The sequence below is a fragment of the Protomyctophum bolini genome (genome assembly GCF_963924005.1).
Source record: "Protomyctophum bolini genome assembly, chromosome: 11".
NCBI classification, from domain to species: Eukaryota; Metazoa; Chordata; class Actinopteri; order Myctophiformes; family Myctophidae; genus Protomyctophum; species Protomyctophum bolini.
Window position 1 is genome coordinate 20,972,731 of NC_137872.1, and position 16,724 is coordinate 20,989,454.

Genomic DNA, 16,724 nt, shown 5'->3' on the forward strand with positions numbered 1-16,724 from the left:
GGTCTGTCTGTCCAAGCACGAAAATAGCTTGGTTGGTTTTCACCATTTCTCAACCGTTTTGGATGCGGGGCGGCTTGCCGGAAACGGTCTGGGCCCGGCCTGGCCCCCTGGGTGCATTCCTGGGGGTCTGGATGTTCCAGGGACCCCCACACGGTAACAATGTAATTTCTCGACCGTTTCGGACAAGGGGTGGCTCGACGGAACCGGGCCAGCCCCCTGAGCACGTTCCTGGTGGTCAGGATGTTCTGGGGACCCCCAAAAAGGTTTGAATTTCAACCTTTTGAAAAGGGTTCTTGGTAAGGAATTTGTTGCCAGATTTTCCATATCATGCGCAAATATTCCCTGACTAAAACAGTCAACAGTCAGTGACCTCATATAGCACTCAATAGAAAGTAATATTCTGATGACAGACTGACTCAGATGAACCATGAAATGACAGCAGCAGTGTAACACCAAAACTAACTTAAATGTTATTTAATAATAACCAACTAACATAATAACTCACCCATCAGGAATAGGAAAGCTACTGCCCGTGAAAACAGCATTGCAGTGTGCCTGTGCAGAGGGCTGGCCACTTGTTTTATAGGAAGATAAGGAGTGATTATATTCAAAAACACAGTTGTCGTAATAACATGACGCAGTGTTTGTACAATAGCAATGCATATTGTCTAAGTCATGAATGCTATTGTAACATCTGCACAGCAGTGAATTAATGATTTACCTGGGAACCTGATGAATCCGCCAGCTGGCTATGGGTAAATAAAAGTATCAGTCACATGATCCAATCAATCTTCGCTTCTACTTCAAGTGCATTACTGAAAAGGTCATTAATCCGGGTGATTGAATGTGTTTGCTGGGCTACTGTATGTGTGCTCTGACACCACAATGACATCAAACCTGGAACATTACAGTACCGACAATACACTAGTTGGACTGCTATTCTGTTCTTATCTCTCCATATATGGATATATGTCAGAAGAACCTGTTCTGACATTTCATATGTTGATCCTTTACCCGTTGACAACTCATCCTGTCTGATGATCTGACCAGTGTGAGATACTGAGATGAACAGCAGCTTCCTGTCAACCCAGAGAGGTTTGACTACTTTCACAATTGTCAATAATACATAATTACCAAAGTCATAGCCTCATAGGTCATATTTAGTGTCCGTAGTATAGGTTGTACATAAAGGTCATACAAACTCTGTTCTTCACAGCTTCTGTAGGTCTCTTCCACACCATGTCATGAACATGTCTATCACTAGTTGATTTAGACTACTATACAACATGTACATCATATAAACTAGATAGATAACTAGGTAGATACCGACCTACTACAGTATTATTTTAAGAAAGGAAGACAACTGACATAGAACTTAATCATTTGATTGTAGCTTTGTGTACAATTGTAAAAAGAAAAAAACCTCAATATTCTCAACAAAAGTCCAACCATCAAAAACACTGAAGTGGTTACTGAACAGTTCCTACATAGTGGTTTCTGAACAGTTCCTACATACAGTGGTTTCTGAACAGAGACATAACAAAAAAAACACCATCACACACATTAAAATAATATGTTCTGGTTGTGGATCGTTTGATTCGTTTCCACAGATTCTTTGAATATGATCGATCACGGCTAATGTTTAGGAGGCCTGTCAGCTGCGATGAGTGCGAGTATAAACTGCAATCTTACATCATAATCCTGAGAGCTCTGGCACTTTTAACAAGAGTCATAATTACATGAACATCAACATAACAGAACAACTGTGGAATAAATGTACCTGGCTGGAAAGTTCTGACAATGTTCAGAATATTACCAATGTAGTACCAATGTACTAACAACCCTGATTCACTAGAAAATCTATACAGTTGTGGGCAGATACTGTAGATACAAATGGGGAATTGAGAAAGCAGGATATTAACCACTTTTCATTTCGGTCTTTGTCATTATAGATGAAAACTGTCAAAAAATGTTTTTCAAATATAGCCGATCTAGATCACTTGCAGATGAGCTACTTTTCTTTTCTTTTTTAAATGTTTTTGAATATGGCTAAAGTAGTTAAAGGCACGTATATAAATATACAGTATATCCTGAATAAGGAGCTATTTCAGATGCAGTATGTACAGTATACACAGAGTCACTGTGGGTAGAACATCACAGAGGATTGTTGTATTGTTGTCCTCAGGGGAACACGTCAGTAGGCAGATGGAAGTCTTTGAAGGTGTAGAAGGAGATGTCACCATGGTCCACCACAGCAAAGGTGACAGGAACGTCCTTGCTCTGGAAGGACAGCAGTTTGACAGTCTGCAGCTCAGGGACTGGACCCTGGAAGCTGCTACGATAGAGAGAGAGAGAGAGAGAGAGAGAGAGAGAGAGAGAGACACACACACACAGAGAGAGACAGAGAGAGAGACAGACAGACAGACAGACAGACAGACAGACAGACAGACAGACAGACAGACAGACAGACAGACAGACAGACAGACAGACAGACAGACAGACAGACAGACAGAAATTGTAAATAGTTTGAAATGTATTCTTTAATTCGTGACATGTATGAATGCATACATTCAAAGTTGATCTACTATGTAATAGTATGCATTTATAATTACTGTTTTGCAACTGAATGGCTGGAAAATGGAAATTTAGAGTTTACATAGTACACATAGTGCATGCATAAACTTTCTTTAATGATCTGGTTTCAGTATTTATTTATGATGTATTTTCTATATTATTAAGGTTATTGTAGCGGCCAATTTGTATAGGTAGTAATGCTTTTTTTTGTTGGCAGAGATGGTGCAAAGCAACCACCACACACACACACACACACACACACACACACACACACACACACACACACACACACACACACACACACACACACACACACACACACACACACACACACACACACACACACACACACACACACACACACACACACACACACACACACACACAAACACTATATATATATATACTGATTGGCTATTTTGAACCCAAATAGGGATGCTAGGGTTCAAACAATGACAGCTGCATCTGAGCATTGACTACACCAGAATTGACCAGACTAGACATGTAATTACACCAGATTCATTCCAGAATAGAAATGCACTGATATCATGTTTTCCTTCCTGATATTGATGCCATCAGTACAGAGTATTGATCCGATACCAGTGTGTGTAATTTAAACAAATGTATGAGATTTGTTCCCCTAGAAATAAAGTTTATTACTTGAAAAGTGACAATACTCCCTGGCTCAATGACTGTGGAATTTGTATGAACGCTGAATGCAAATTTAAGAGTTTCTTTGTCCTTTAAAAGGTGTTATTTGGACATAAATCAATTTAATACATTTTTAATAAATGTACACTGTGTGAATTGAACAGGACTTGAAAGCAGGACGAAAGCAGTGTACGCTTAAATCCAAGGCTGTTTATTTAGTTTAACTAGTGTCAGTTGTTTCCGATAAGCTGGTCTTGAGCAAACAGCCCGTGTTAGTGGTGGTGACTTGCTTACCTGCAGACACACAGGCGGGAATAGGGTTTCCCCGGGTTGCTCTTCTTGAAGTCGGCCACCGTGTCGGCCTGGTAAACACTGAAGCTTATCCTCCACTCCTTGTCGCCTGTCAAACTGAACACACACAAAGCACAAGGTCACCATATTCCCTCAATACTGTGTTATTATGTATTACGTAACTGTGGTAAAATACTGTTCATCAAATCATACGAATAGACACTCAACACATATCAGAAATCTTGTCATTGGCATAATCTGTTATATCATGTTTTTCAACTAAATTGTACATTTTTATACTGCATCTGCAATCATGTCAATTGTAATCCAATATAATCATGCGTATAATCAGCCAGTTTTATTATTGTTGTTTGCAAATCATGTTCTATTAATGTTTTTATTGTGTTATACATAGGTAGAGGCCTCGTATAAGCACTTTGGGCTTCTTTCCTCCTCCGGGCATGTACTGTTTTTTTATGTACTGTTTTTTGTAATAAATAAATAAATCAAATGCATACTGTAGCAGCTGTATGGTTTGTTCAATAATGCATTGTTTTACAATAAAATGCATTGTGACATCTGAAATCCAAAGTTAAAGTTAAAAAACATTACCTGGATGCTCCATCCAGCAAATTTGATGATTTGACTATGCTGATTTTTTCAAGCAGCTCAGCTGAGAAAAGAGACAAAGAAATGTCACTCTCTTACTCATATCTTACAAGCAAAACCATATGAAAAAGACATATTAGGCATAGTGTGACGAGTGGGTGATTTGTACTGACAATGACATTGCTTTGGCATGTTCATATTAACCCATTTAGAACTGAGGCCAATTCTAAATTCAGTTTTCTGAAGAAACAAAAAAAAAAAAGTTATGCTCCTATATACTGTACATAGCAACACAAACCGCAAAATGGGTTCCCGTCTTGAAAGGGTAAAAACGAAATGGTCTAAGTCACAAAGCACCCTGCCACCCGTCACAGACACACACATTTGAATCAACAATTTCAGACCAGCAAAACATCATCCCTGGTGCCTGGAGAGTGCCGACTGCCGAAGTACTCTCGTAATAGGAAAAAACTACGTAAAACATGGGTGATACGTTTGTTCATAATCACATCACACCCAAAACATTCCAAAAATCTGAAATTTTTCAGTGTGTCAGTGTGTGATCGTACCAGTCGGGGTGTAATGGTTGGGGTCGTGTAAGGGAACAACGGACCCCTCCCATAGGTGGGGGGGCCTGTTGCTGTGGCGACGGCGTCTCCTCCTCTCCTCCTGCAGCTGGTGGTACTCTGTCCAGTTGCTGCAGCGTCTCACCTCTCTGTCCTCGTTGACGTCCCACCTGTACCTGTGCCTGTCCTCCTCCCTCCTGCGTTCCCCCGCAGACATCCTCACCTGTGGGGGACACGCACGTTAAGTACAGTTATTTAAGTACAGTACTCGTGGATTAACCCATTAAGACTTTTATTTTATCCAACGATTTTGTAACTCATTTTTTCACCCAGTGTCAATTATCTAATGTAATCTTGGGCGCTATACTTCCTCTGCCAACCTGGTGGGGCAGCGGACTGACCTCATGCTTCCTTCTATGCACAGGAGGAGTACAAGCTGCTTCTTTTCACCTGACAGGGGAGTATTTCCCTGGCCAGACGTAGCGTGTGGAAGGAACACGTTATTCCGACCAGTTCCTTTCCCCTCCATCAGGCCCCCCGGCTGGCCAGGGGGAGGTAGTTTAGAGACGAGGATTACTGCATGTTTTTGTGAGGGTACCTACCCTAGTGAACGCGGGGAGAACATGCAAACTCCACACAGAAAGGCCATTTTGCCAACCCCGCCTCGGGTATGGGCACTGATGACGCGGAGGAGGGAACACGTCCCCAGCGCCCACAGCGTCCCCAGCGGGAATCGAACCCAGGACCTTCTAGCTGTGAGGCGACAGCACTACCGACTGTGCCACTGTGACCCAACCCATTAAGACTTGAGGGTGGTTCTAAAAATCCGTCTAAATCTATTCGTGTCGAGGACCCCAAAATCATTTGTTTTGTGCCAGGTACTGGAAAGGTTACTTTTGAATACTTAATTATTTTCCAGTATTTTAACTCAAGAACAAATCTGACAAAGTTAACTCTCAATTAGTTGAGTATCATTTGACCAATATATGATCTATACTTTGACTCAAGTACTGGGGTTGAGCACCTTGTCCCCCACTCATCCTCACCTCCCGCAGGTTCAGCCTGCGCAGCCAAGGGGCGACGTCGCAGTTGCCCACGGCCATAGCCCCGGGCAGCAGGGAAGGGTCCGGGGAGGCCAGCCTCCTGGAGGAGCTCCGCCTGGAGCCCAGGTCTGGGAAGGGAATGCAGTGGAAGTCCCAGCGTGGAGCAGAGGAGGCAGCCCTGGGGGACTGCTCTGGTGGGCCCGGCTCTATGGACGTCCCCCACCAATTCCTGCCCTCGTTGCGGGGACAGGGCTGTCAGTTGACGATTGATTGTGTTTTAGCATGAAACACAAATAAACACAATAAATAACAGATCTAACAGCTCAAACCACACAGGCACACACGTCATTGAGCTTGTAGATCTGCCTTTTCCGCTATTTTTTTAAGAAATAATTTTCTGAATCTTCATTCAGAATCTTCTGAATGTAAACTATTCGGACGGCTATGCAAAACGACAACGTTTAGCTCAAATAACTGCAATCAGACTATTATGTAATGTAACAGGCCTACACTGGGGTCACTTTGCAGCACTTTCTGGGTCTCTGAAGTCTCATGGGTTGGAAGGTCTGCAGGACACTCTGGGGTCTTCATATCCTCACGTGTGTCGTCATGTTCACCCACCTCTGTTCTTTCACAGACAGATCCTTCCTCACTAGGTTCTGTGTGGCTGCAAGAGGACACACTTTGTCATATGTAAAACCTCCCCTTTACAGGAGATCTATTTGTATACATACTGTAGGCAATATTTATTATATTATATTTAATATATATTAGAAATACAACAATATCTGGCTGACATATCGGTCATTATCTGTGATTTTGCAGATAATGTCACAATGCATTTGACTTCACATCCATTGTTTTAATAAAACAAAGCATTATAGGACAAACCCTGCAGCTACAGTATGTGTTTGATTTGATTTGATTAATTTATTTAAAAACAACTCAAAATATAAAAAAGGAAAAGTGCCAGTAAGAGGCAACAAGCCCACCTAGCGTGCACATTTTTAACAAATAAATCAAACTATCAGCTCTACGTAAATCCATTGTGCTAACGGTACCTTGGCATAGAGGAGGGGCTGTCACTTCTTTTCCTCTTCGGATGCCTCCTTGCTTGGTCGTTAGAAGACGTCAGGTTCAGCTGGTTCTCATATGAGGATGACGCCGTACTGTGAAGAGTCCCAAAATCATTGTCCCCTCCAAATCCTCCACAGCCCCATTGTAAGGTCAAGCATGACGTTGTAAAAAGAAAAACACACACGTATTGAATTACCTGGGATCGAACCGGTTCACAACGTAGCCAAGTCTCTTCAAATGGCCAAACACCTTGGTGATGGAAAAGTTGTGAGATTAGGTGAGAAATAGTTTTTGCTGTTAACAGAAGCACTACTCCTTTCATCCCTGATACCTGATACTGCTGCAGGGTGAGCGTCTTGGAGGACAGAAACCTCTCATATCCTTCCTGGATGGATAGAGGAAGGTCCTGATAAAACACCTGCAGGTTTCCCTGAAAGCACAACAACACACAAGGCATCCATTATAGCCAAGAAGTGCTCTTCACTACAACTCTGACTCCTTCTCGACATGTTCTCTAGTACTATCCTCGATATTGTGATATTCGATATTTAAACGTATTTACATAAAGGTAACATATTGATGTTGGAAAACCATCCTCCAAATGTATAATTGACTATGTATGTGTAATGTATTTATATATATATATATATATATTTTTTTTTTAAACAAACTATAGAATATTTAAGATGCATTTTTTTTGTTAATTTTGATTGCTGAGGATACATAAACTATAGGCACTATTATACCACCAAGACATGAGGATAGTACGCCCTCTAGTGACTTCATTTTGTCACTGTCGACAAAGGAACTTAAATCGTTAACACCCCACAATGCATCCCTCTCCAAAGAGCACCTGTTTTCAGTTGGAACTTAATCACGGACTCATGCAGCGCTCCTTAGTTGACTTAAAAAAAACTAGTAATGTATCGACTAATCGATTACAGTAGTTAGCCGAGACTAATGGCTTAACAATGGCAACTGGATATTGGTCTATCTATATAGACTGGGGGAATTACAGGGTTATATCTAGAGTTTGGGAAAAAACAACAATGTGTTGGTCGACTTATATCAAACTGACTGATTAATAGACTATGAGCCTGAGTGGACAGCCTTATTTATTATATTCTAATTTGGTTGACACACACACAAGTATTATTTGACACTCACACATTCCATCAGGTACAGAGCCTCCTCAGGGAGCAGATATTGTTTCCCATTGGCAGAGAACCCCATCGTCTGCCAAAACTTTCCCTGTGCGTGGTCAAACAAAAAGTTACATTAAATTAGCAGGAATTATCTGCAGTGTGTATCTGACAAAACGTATCATTAATGGGTAATAGAGGACGATGGTTGTATTGTCTTCTTGTTGTCTTATCTGCCATCATCATGTGGTGATGTACTCACAGCATGAGACTGCAGTTCCACCGTTCCCTCACTAGGAATCCACACAGCTTTCACCAGGTTACCTCTGCAACAGAGAGACAAGCATTTAGAGTTCGGCCGATATATCAGTTTGGTCAATATATCAGCCATTATTCCGTTTATTCGATGCAGCCAATGTGTCACTTTTAAACCATTTAAAAGGTTAAATCAGTCGGGCTCTAGTCCACATCCAGAGCTATTGAGAGAGTACAACACTCCAATAGACTTCCATTATTATAAGTTTATAATATATTTATTATTATAAGTATTATGATGACTATAATATATAGTCATTATATAAAATATTCTATCCTTTTGATGGCAACACCAACTTACAGCTGATTTGAAATGTGTTTAGATAGATGTTCTCAGAGATAACAACAAGAACGAGAGAACGCCTGGGCGACCAACTGATAGTTCCAAACACTACTTCCATGTTTGGAATTAGTATCCAAAAATTGCTCAGGTCAGCCCTACAAATAACTTTTTTAGAACCGTATGTCATATTACGCTATTTAAATATTTTCCCTCTAAGATGAGGGACATTTTCTGAGGCACAGCTGGACTTGCATCAAGGCACCCAATTTGAGATATGAGAACCCCTGCGTTAAGCCCAACACACACTGTCTGTGAACGCTGCACGTCAAAACAGCCGCCTCCGTTATTCACACCTCGCCTGACGCTCCGATACGCCGCTGTTCTATTTTCCAGGCGTTGCCGCACGGCCTCCATGCGGGAAACCGTGACTGTGGCTGGCCAGCCGCACGGTAGCGCGCCGTGTCCTGTGGGTGTTGCTGTGCGGCTATGACGCGCAGCAATACTGTGCCGCATCGCTGCGCACTCGCTTCACAGACGGTGTGTGTTGGGCTTTAAGCCAGGTGTTCCCAAACCTTTTTGGACCAGGTACCCCTTTTGGGGTAGATATTTTTCCAGGTACCCCCTCATCCTCGCAACACGGATAACAATATATTTACAACCACAAGCAGTGTTTCCTGCAGGAAAAAGCTTTGGCATGGTGCTGGGCACAGGCCGCAATTTTGATTAATTAATTAATTTGATTAATTAATTAATAAGATTAATACATTAAGATTAATTTGTATTATTGCTCTTGTATTGCTATTGGAGACACTGGGGGGACACTGGGGACACTGGGCAGGCACTGAGGAGGCACTGGGGAGACACTGGGGAGGCACTCAGGGACACACTGGGGAGGCACTGGGAAGGCACTCGGGGGGCACACTGGGGAGGCATTCGGGGGGACACTGGGGAGGCACTCGGGGGGACACTGTCTAAATGTATACGTCTAAATGTAGACGTCTAAATGTAGACGTCTAAATGTATACAGACGTCTAACTACGTTTAAATGTATACGTCTAAATGTATACGTCTAAATGTAGACGTCTAAATGTAGACGTCTTCTCTTATGGGGGTCCCTGGCATATCTTTTCAAATGGGGGTCCACAGGCTAAGTAGTGTCAATTTGGGGTCCTTGACATGAAAAAGTTTGGGAACCACTGCTTTAAACACTTTAGCACTTTATGAACATGAACAAAATAGATGGGTCCCCCCTGGAACTCCCTCAGGTACCCCTGGGGGTCCCCGGACCCCACTTTGGGAACCACTGCTTTAAGCAACCGGAATCGTTAACATTCCTAAAAGGATCCCAACCCTACTCACAGTCTCTCCACCCGCTCCTCCGATACCAGGCTCCAGTGTTCGTCCAAGCTCTGCTTCAAACGCCGTCCCTGATGCTCAGAGTCGTCTGGGAAAAAGTCCTTCTGTCCTCGCACCGGGATCTTATGGCTCCTCGCCCGGGCCGCAAACAGCTCCGATGGACTGCAGTCATAAAACCATAAAGCAGTGGCTCTCTAAACTTTAGCAGAAAATAGCAGACGCGTTGCAAGTGTGAGCTTGTAGATCAGCTGGTGACAGCCACATAGGACTGGATGCAACGACGTCGACTCTGTGGGGGCTATGGGGCTACAGCCCCCATGAAGAATTAAATAGCCCCTTTTAGCCCCCATGAAGATTTTCGTGGACATTTTATATTTACATTACAGATTTTCTGGGAATTATTGACCCTCTGTGACTCTGTCACAGTCGCAAACTATTTACACATGCTCTGAAATTCCGAAAATGTGAACCTCTCCGCCGGCTGTTCAGAGGTGTTAAAAGTACTCAAATGCTAATCGGGTTTATTTTGTTTTCACCTAGCCAGGTATTATATGCCTACAGTACAGTGCCCAACACCGCCGGGTAATCTACACAGACTATAGTGAGACTACACAGTAGCCTACACACTGACTCGAGAAAAGACCCATATCGTCCAAAATAGGCTAATCAGTCGTTGTCTGTGTATAGGCTAATTAATTGGTAAAAGTATGCTAAATAACTCATTTTTAGACCATTTGGGAAATAAATAAATCCGCGGCGGCGGCCTCGCTCCGCTCGGCAGCGACAGTCCCCCCCCCAAGTCTGGATGACATGACACGTAGTACTATCTGAAGCTCACACACAATCCTGAGTAAAACGTGCGTATTGCACTCACCAACATTGCCAACTGTTCGTAAAGCTTGAATTATCCACCATGTGCAAACAAAGTGTTTGTTTCATACAATTCCTCTGTAGACATCCAATGAGCTACTACTTTCTGTCTGTTCTGTGTTGGAGTTTGGAAGCGCTCGGTTTTCAAATAATGCCTCATGTATTATGTGCTTCAAAACAGGTGGTACACATAACGTTGAGTGATTCCCAACACTTTGATTAAGTTGTTTAATACAATCAGACTTTTCTGTTTCAATGTCAGTGGTCGGTGATGAAAGTTGCAACTCTAGATTCAACACAAAAAAATAGTGTTGCAAATTGCGGCTAGGTGTGGGGAGAGAGAGAGAGAGAGAGAGAGAGAGAGAGAGAGCTGACAGAATCTAATTTCTGCTTTTTTTGTGTTTAAACTTAAAAATGGGGTCCCAGTCTCCCAGTTAAATTACAATTACTTATACATGCTTGTATACATACTTATACATTTTTAAACAACCTTGAAAGTGTTGGCATATTTAGAATGTCTGTGATATTAGTACACGTACGTTAATGTATTAAAACGGGGCGGGGAGGATAGGACCGATCAATGACTGGGAATTTGGCATACATGAAATGCATACAGTAAGACACAGGCTAACAGAGTTAAATTAGATTTGATGTAATATCATCAGTGTTCCATGACCTTACATGTCAACTCATAGATTTATAATTTCTCAGTCTGAGCAATAATTCATTCATAAATAAAATAATCCATAGAGCGTCACCAGTCACCAGTACCCAGGACTTTATTGCCTAAATGTCGGAATGCACCTGTACCGTACTTTAAGCTCTGGTCCATATGGCGTTAAGGACGTCTCCTCCCTAACGCTATGGACCAGTCCAGAGCTACACCGTACTGTTTACATATGTGATTAATAAAGTATTCAACCAACCAATCAATCAGAACAGATCTACAAGCTACCAACGCGAATATGTTCTTTTTGGCAAGCGACACCTGGACACCATATACACGACACATGAGGCTTGAGTGTAGGATAAGTTATCTCTACAGTTAGCACACTGGGTGTCAACAATGCAGTAATGTTACGCGAAATAAGCTATTCATATAAAGCACTGGTCAATTCCATGAAGCCCATGGTATTCCATAACGTGTTATCCAGGTTGAATTAATAGATACAACATTTGTACCTCAGTATCTCGCTGTAAAACTCAACTTCAGCTGCACGCTCAGCTGCTGTCTTGTTTTGGTCCGCCATGTTTGATACAGTGGCTGGCTCCTCCTCGGGGTCCTAACGCACGCAAATGGTCAATAGAGGGAGCCAAAGCACAAGATTTGCAGTAAGGGCATTAAACAAGTAATCTCCGTGGTTAATATGAAAGGTTATTCATTATTTATTATGTGTCAATTTATGTACCGTAACCGTAGTTTGTGTGGTACAACAACTACCTGTTTTTAGGTTTTCCAGTAAGATATGAGAAGATTGAAAAGATTGTCTTTATTATTATGTATTTTATTTTTGGTCTGTATTCCATGCACCAAATAATGTAATGTGTATAGTGAGCTCTGACTGTATAATTGTTGTTGTGAGACATGAGTTCTAGTGTTGTAAACTACATTTACTTTACATTACATTTTTACTTTACTTGAGTATTAAAAATATGTTGTACTTAATACGGTAGGCTACTTCTACCTCACTACATTTCAGAGGCAAATATTGTACCTTTTACTCCATTAGAATTATTTGACAGCTTACTGAGTTATTTAGCAGATTGTACTTATTATTACAAAACATAATTATATTAAACTTAAGCCTTGTTTTATACAGATATTTGAAAATATCAGAAAATCTGAGGACTTCTTCCACCACTGCTTTCGGCTTCCTATATATCATGTTTCACATGTCTGCAAAATTAGTACCGGTAAGTACATTTGCTCAAGTAGGCCTACTGTAAGTCTTATTTGCACTTTTTCCAATTTTATATACTTACTTCTACTCCACTACATCTCAGAGACAAATATTGTACTTTTATTATTATTTAGCAGATATTTTCAAAAGATTGTTTTAATGCATTTTACACATGCTCAGTGGTGTCTACGCAACATAGTGTGCCATGCAGAGGTTTTGAAAAAAAGCATATACCGGCTGCTAATCATTTCATAGGCCGCATTGACCACGTGTGAGTGCATAGGTATTTGAAAATGCGCATGCGCATGTTACAAGGAATAATTATGGTATTACTTTTTCTTTTGGTAGGCCTATACTTTTATTTTGATGCCAATACGTTTGTACTTTTACTCAAGTAGCCTACATTTTCATTACCAGACTTTTACAGCGCACTGCACGCTGTTATCGCGTAAACATTTTCAAGTAGCCTATACTTTTTGCACCGCTTAGAAAAATCCCAATTTACCAATTTGTTAATCAAAGGTTTTTAGCAAAGATATTGGGACCCATAAGGGTTGGTTGCATTTCTATACTCTCAGAGTTAGCTTAAACACAGGATTATAACATGCAGGACACACCTGACCTGTGAGAGGTGACAATGAGTGAATGCTCAGTTTAGTGTCCACCACACTATCAACCTGCCCCCACCTTTCCCCATCCACAGACACAGACACACACACACACACACACAAACACACACACACACACACACACACACACACACACACACACACACACACACACACACACACACACACACACACACACACACACACACACACACACACACACACACACACACACACACACACACACACACTCACACACACAGCCTAGGCTGCTGGTATAGTGGTGTCCATGGAGATGTTCAGGACTCACAGAGGTATCCGGCTTACTGGAAACCTGCTTTATGGTTGACTTTCAGGAAGGGGAGGGGAGGGGGGCTGTGTCTGAGAGGTGCACGCATTGTGTGTGTGTGTGTGTGTGTGTGTGTGTGTGTGTGTGTGTGTGTGTGTGTGTGTGTGTGTGTGTGTGTGTGTGTGTGTGTGTGTGTGTGTGTGTGTGTGTGTGTCCTCTTCTGGACAAACTACAGGCCACCCATGAGGAAGAACACACTAGATATTTACCCGATATATGAACACACCATATTTACATATAGGTTAAAATGTCATTTAGTTTAAGTTAGCACGTTCTGTAGACAGACGCCAGGTTAATTTTCTGTCCACCCTATTGTAGGCTATATAGTTTCAATGTACTGATGATCATTTGAATATATATAGTGCTTACAGGGGAGAAGGCAGTTTTCAGCATAGCAACTAAGTATACATTTACTAAATTACTGTACTTTATACATTATACTTCTACTCCAATACATCTCACAGGAAAATATTGCACTTTTTAATCATATAAGTGACAGCTTTACTTACTATAATTACTGTTGCAGTTGTAGATTATTAATGCAAAACATACATCAAGTGATGAATAATGATGTATTATTGTAGGTTAATCTATACCCAGCAGTCGTTTAAAACCACCTTTACCAGCTGCAACATTAAAGTGATGACCACATTAATGCATTACTAATAATATATTATGACTGTGAAATGGACCGTTGAGCATAATGAGTAGTTTTGTAATGTAAGTAAAGTATATTTGATGCCAATATACTTGTACATGTGCTTTTACTCAAGTAAAAGTTTGCTCACAGGACTTTTCCTTTTAACAGATTATTTCTACATTGTGGTATTATTATTTGTACTTGAGTAAAGAATCGCTGTTCAGAGTACTTCTTCCACCAGTGGCTCTGGGCAGAGAGGGGGGTGTCATGGCCCCATGTTATATTTTAAGGCTTTTTATGAGCTGGATGACGTCAGCGCTCCCCTTCTCTGGTGCGTGAGTGACACGCTACCTTTGTATGGGAGTCTCTGCGTGGCGTTCACAAGGCGCTTAACTCAACTCCAGGGTTCCGGGGCTGCGTATGTGTGAGACACACATACACACACACACACACACACACACATACTCAGGAATTCAGAAAGTTACACACATGCATACACACATGTGCGTGCTGCGTGCATGCGTGGATCTTTCAGAATTCCTGATTCCTTAATCCGCAGTTTTTTGGGGGGCTGAATAAGTGACTATTTGCATGCTCAGCCCAGGGGTGGTTTATACGGGAACTGTTGACTTGCAAAACATGCCCTAAGGGCCACACTGATGGATACGCTGATGGGATGACTGCCAGCAAGGTCGTGGTGAAAGGGCATCCACGTTGCTCACATGTTAAATGGTGCCAGGAAAGGAAAGCAAAACTAACGTAATTTAAATACAGCTCTTCAGTGTAGAACTGTATGTCGAATTGAGGAATGACCAATCCCTGATGTAGCCTATGGGTCTGTTTTAATAGTATAGTACTAGTAGTATAGGCCTATATTGTATAGATATATAAGTCAGTACTCAAGTAGGCCTAAGTAAGTAAGTAAGTAAGTAAGAGAGTAAGGGCTCCATTTTCGTCACCGCTAAACCCCTTATCCCTAAACTTTTTTTTACCATTTTGCAAAACATTTTTGAATACCGGTAGTTAAAATGGCCAGTCTACAACTCACAATGTGTCAATGTAGATTGGCTAGTTGAACTATTCAAAAATGTTTTTCAAAATAGTAAAAAAGTTTAGGGATAAGGGGTTTAGCGGTGACGAAAATGGAGCCCTAAGTTTGCAAGTAAAGTAAGTGACGTATAAGTGAAGTATGCAAGTAAGTAAAGGTTACACATTTAGCATGAATATATAATTTTTAACAACATGCTACATCATCCACATATGGATGCATATTACATGGCGATAAAGTGTCAAACTTTTTATTCTGAAAGACATAAATAAGGCTTGTATGAATGAGACATCAACCACAAGTAGTGAAATATTTGCGGACACATTTTCACGTCGTTTTTTCGTCACAATCCCAGTGTGTATAAAATACCTTTATGACGCGTTAACCTGAGTGTCCCTATTCTGGGTTATAAAGAACAAATATTCAGCCAAAATAAGAGATCCCAACATGCTCAAACCTTATAGGCCTAATTCTTTGCAATGCTCATAACGTCTGCGGCGAGATTTGGTATCGGGGAGAAAGGAGGGGACTAAGTAAAGAGCCTGGGGACCCCAGTCAATTAAGTACTGTATATATAGGGTTCAAGTGGTTAAGTAAATAAGAGTCTTGTTGTCGGTATCAGCCGAGCAACAAGGGTGTCTATTGCAACACCATATTGTTGTTAATTCATTACTAATATACTAACTAAATTGTATATTTCTTCCATACATCAATCAACAATCAACTGTATTACATTTACAGTAGCTCATGCTGATCCACCAGACAATTATTTTTACCACATTAAAATGGGGCATGTTAATAGCACCTTGATCCCAAGCGCTTCATAATGTGCAACCCATTCACGCACCGATGGCGGAGGAAACCATGCAAGCCACCAACCTGCTCATCTGGAGCAGTTAGGGGTTCAGTGTCTTGCTCAAAGACACTTGGACAGTAACACATGCAGAGGGAGCCCGGGATCCAACTGGGAACCTTCCACTTCTCAAGCGGCCGCTCGACCTCCTGGATCACTGCCGAACCTGACCCGATTGTGGGCGTGTTATAACTTATTAATTATATCAGAACATTTTCCAAAAAAGTCTAATATTTCCCCAAAAATAGCAGATCTACAAGCTCAAAGTTGTGAGCATCTTCTGACATTCATGTTCATTTGATTGACATTGCTGTAGATGATGCATGGGTTTCTGTGTTTGTAGGTATAGCCTATGTGTAAAATAGGGCTTAAGTATAGTTAAAACATGAAGCATCCTCCTCATGGCCATATCCTCTGTCTGATAGTCTGAATTGTTTGCAAACAGACCTTGAGGGCTGTTTAAGAAAAAGGGAATGACAGCCTAAGCCATTAGCAAACAAAGCCACACTAGGCCCTAACGCCCTCACACTCCCTTTCTCTCCCATCCC

At 41.5% G+C, this 16,724-nt stretch overlaps 1 protein-coding gene across 2 annotated transcripts; it reads right to left on the reverse strand.

The window, feature by feature from the left end:
- Positions 1-1,812: 1,812 nt before the first annotated feature.
- tsen54 (TSEN54 tRNA splicing endonuclease subunit) lies at positions 1,813-12,027 on the reverse strand (the record flags this gene model as incomplete). Of its 2 annotated transcripts, none has more annotated exons than XM_080775681.1 (13): positions 1,813-2,332; positions 3,520-3,633; positions 4,129-4,189; positions 4,695-4,914; positions 5,738-5,986; positions 6,245-6,401; positions 6,796-6,903; positions 7,008-7,060; positions 7,143-7,241; positions 7,979-8,062; positions 8,216-8,279; positions 9,911-10,069; positions 11,960-12,027. In XM_080775681.1, 13 exons carry the CDS (start codon positions 12,025-12,027, stop codon positions 2,182-2,184), a joined length of 1,587 nt encoding a protein of 528 aa, XP_080631807.1. In that variant the 3' UTR covers positions 1,813-2,181. The 2 variants fall into 2 exon arrangements, with proteins under 2 accessions (XP_080631807.1, XP_080631806.1); XM_080775680.1 differs by having other exon boundaries at positions 1,813-2,335.
- Positions 12,028-16,724: the final 4,697 nt, after the last annotated feature.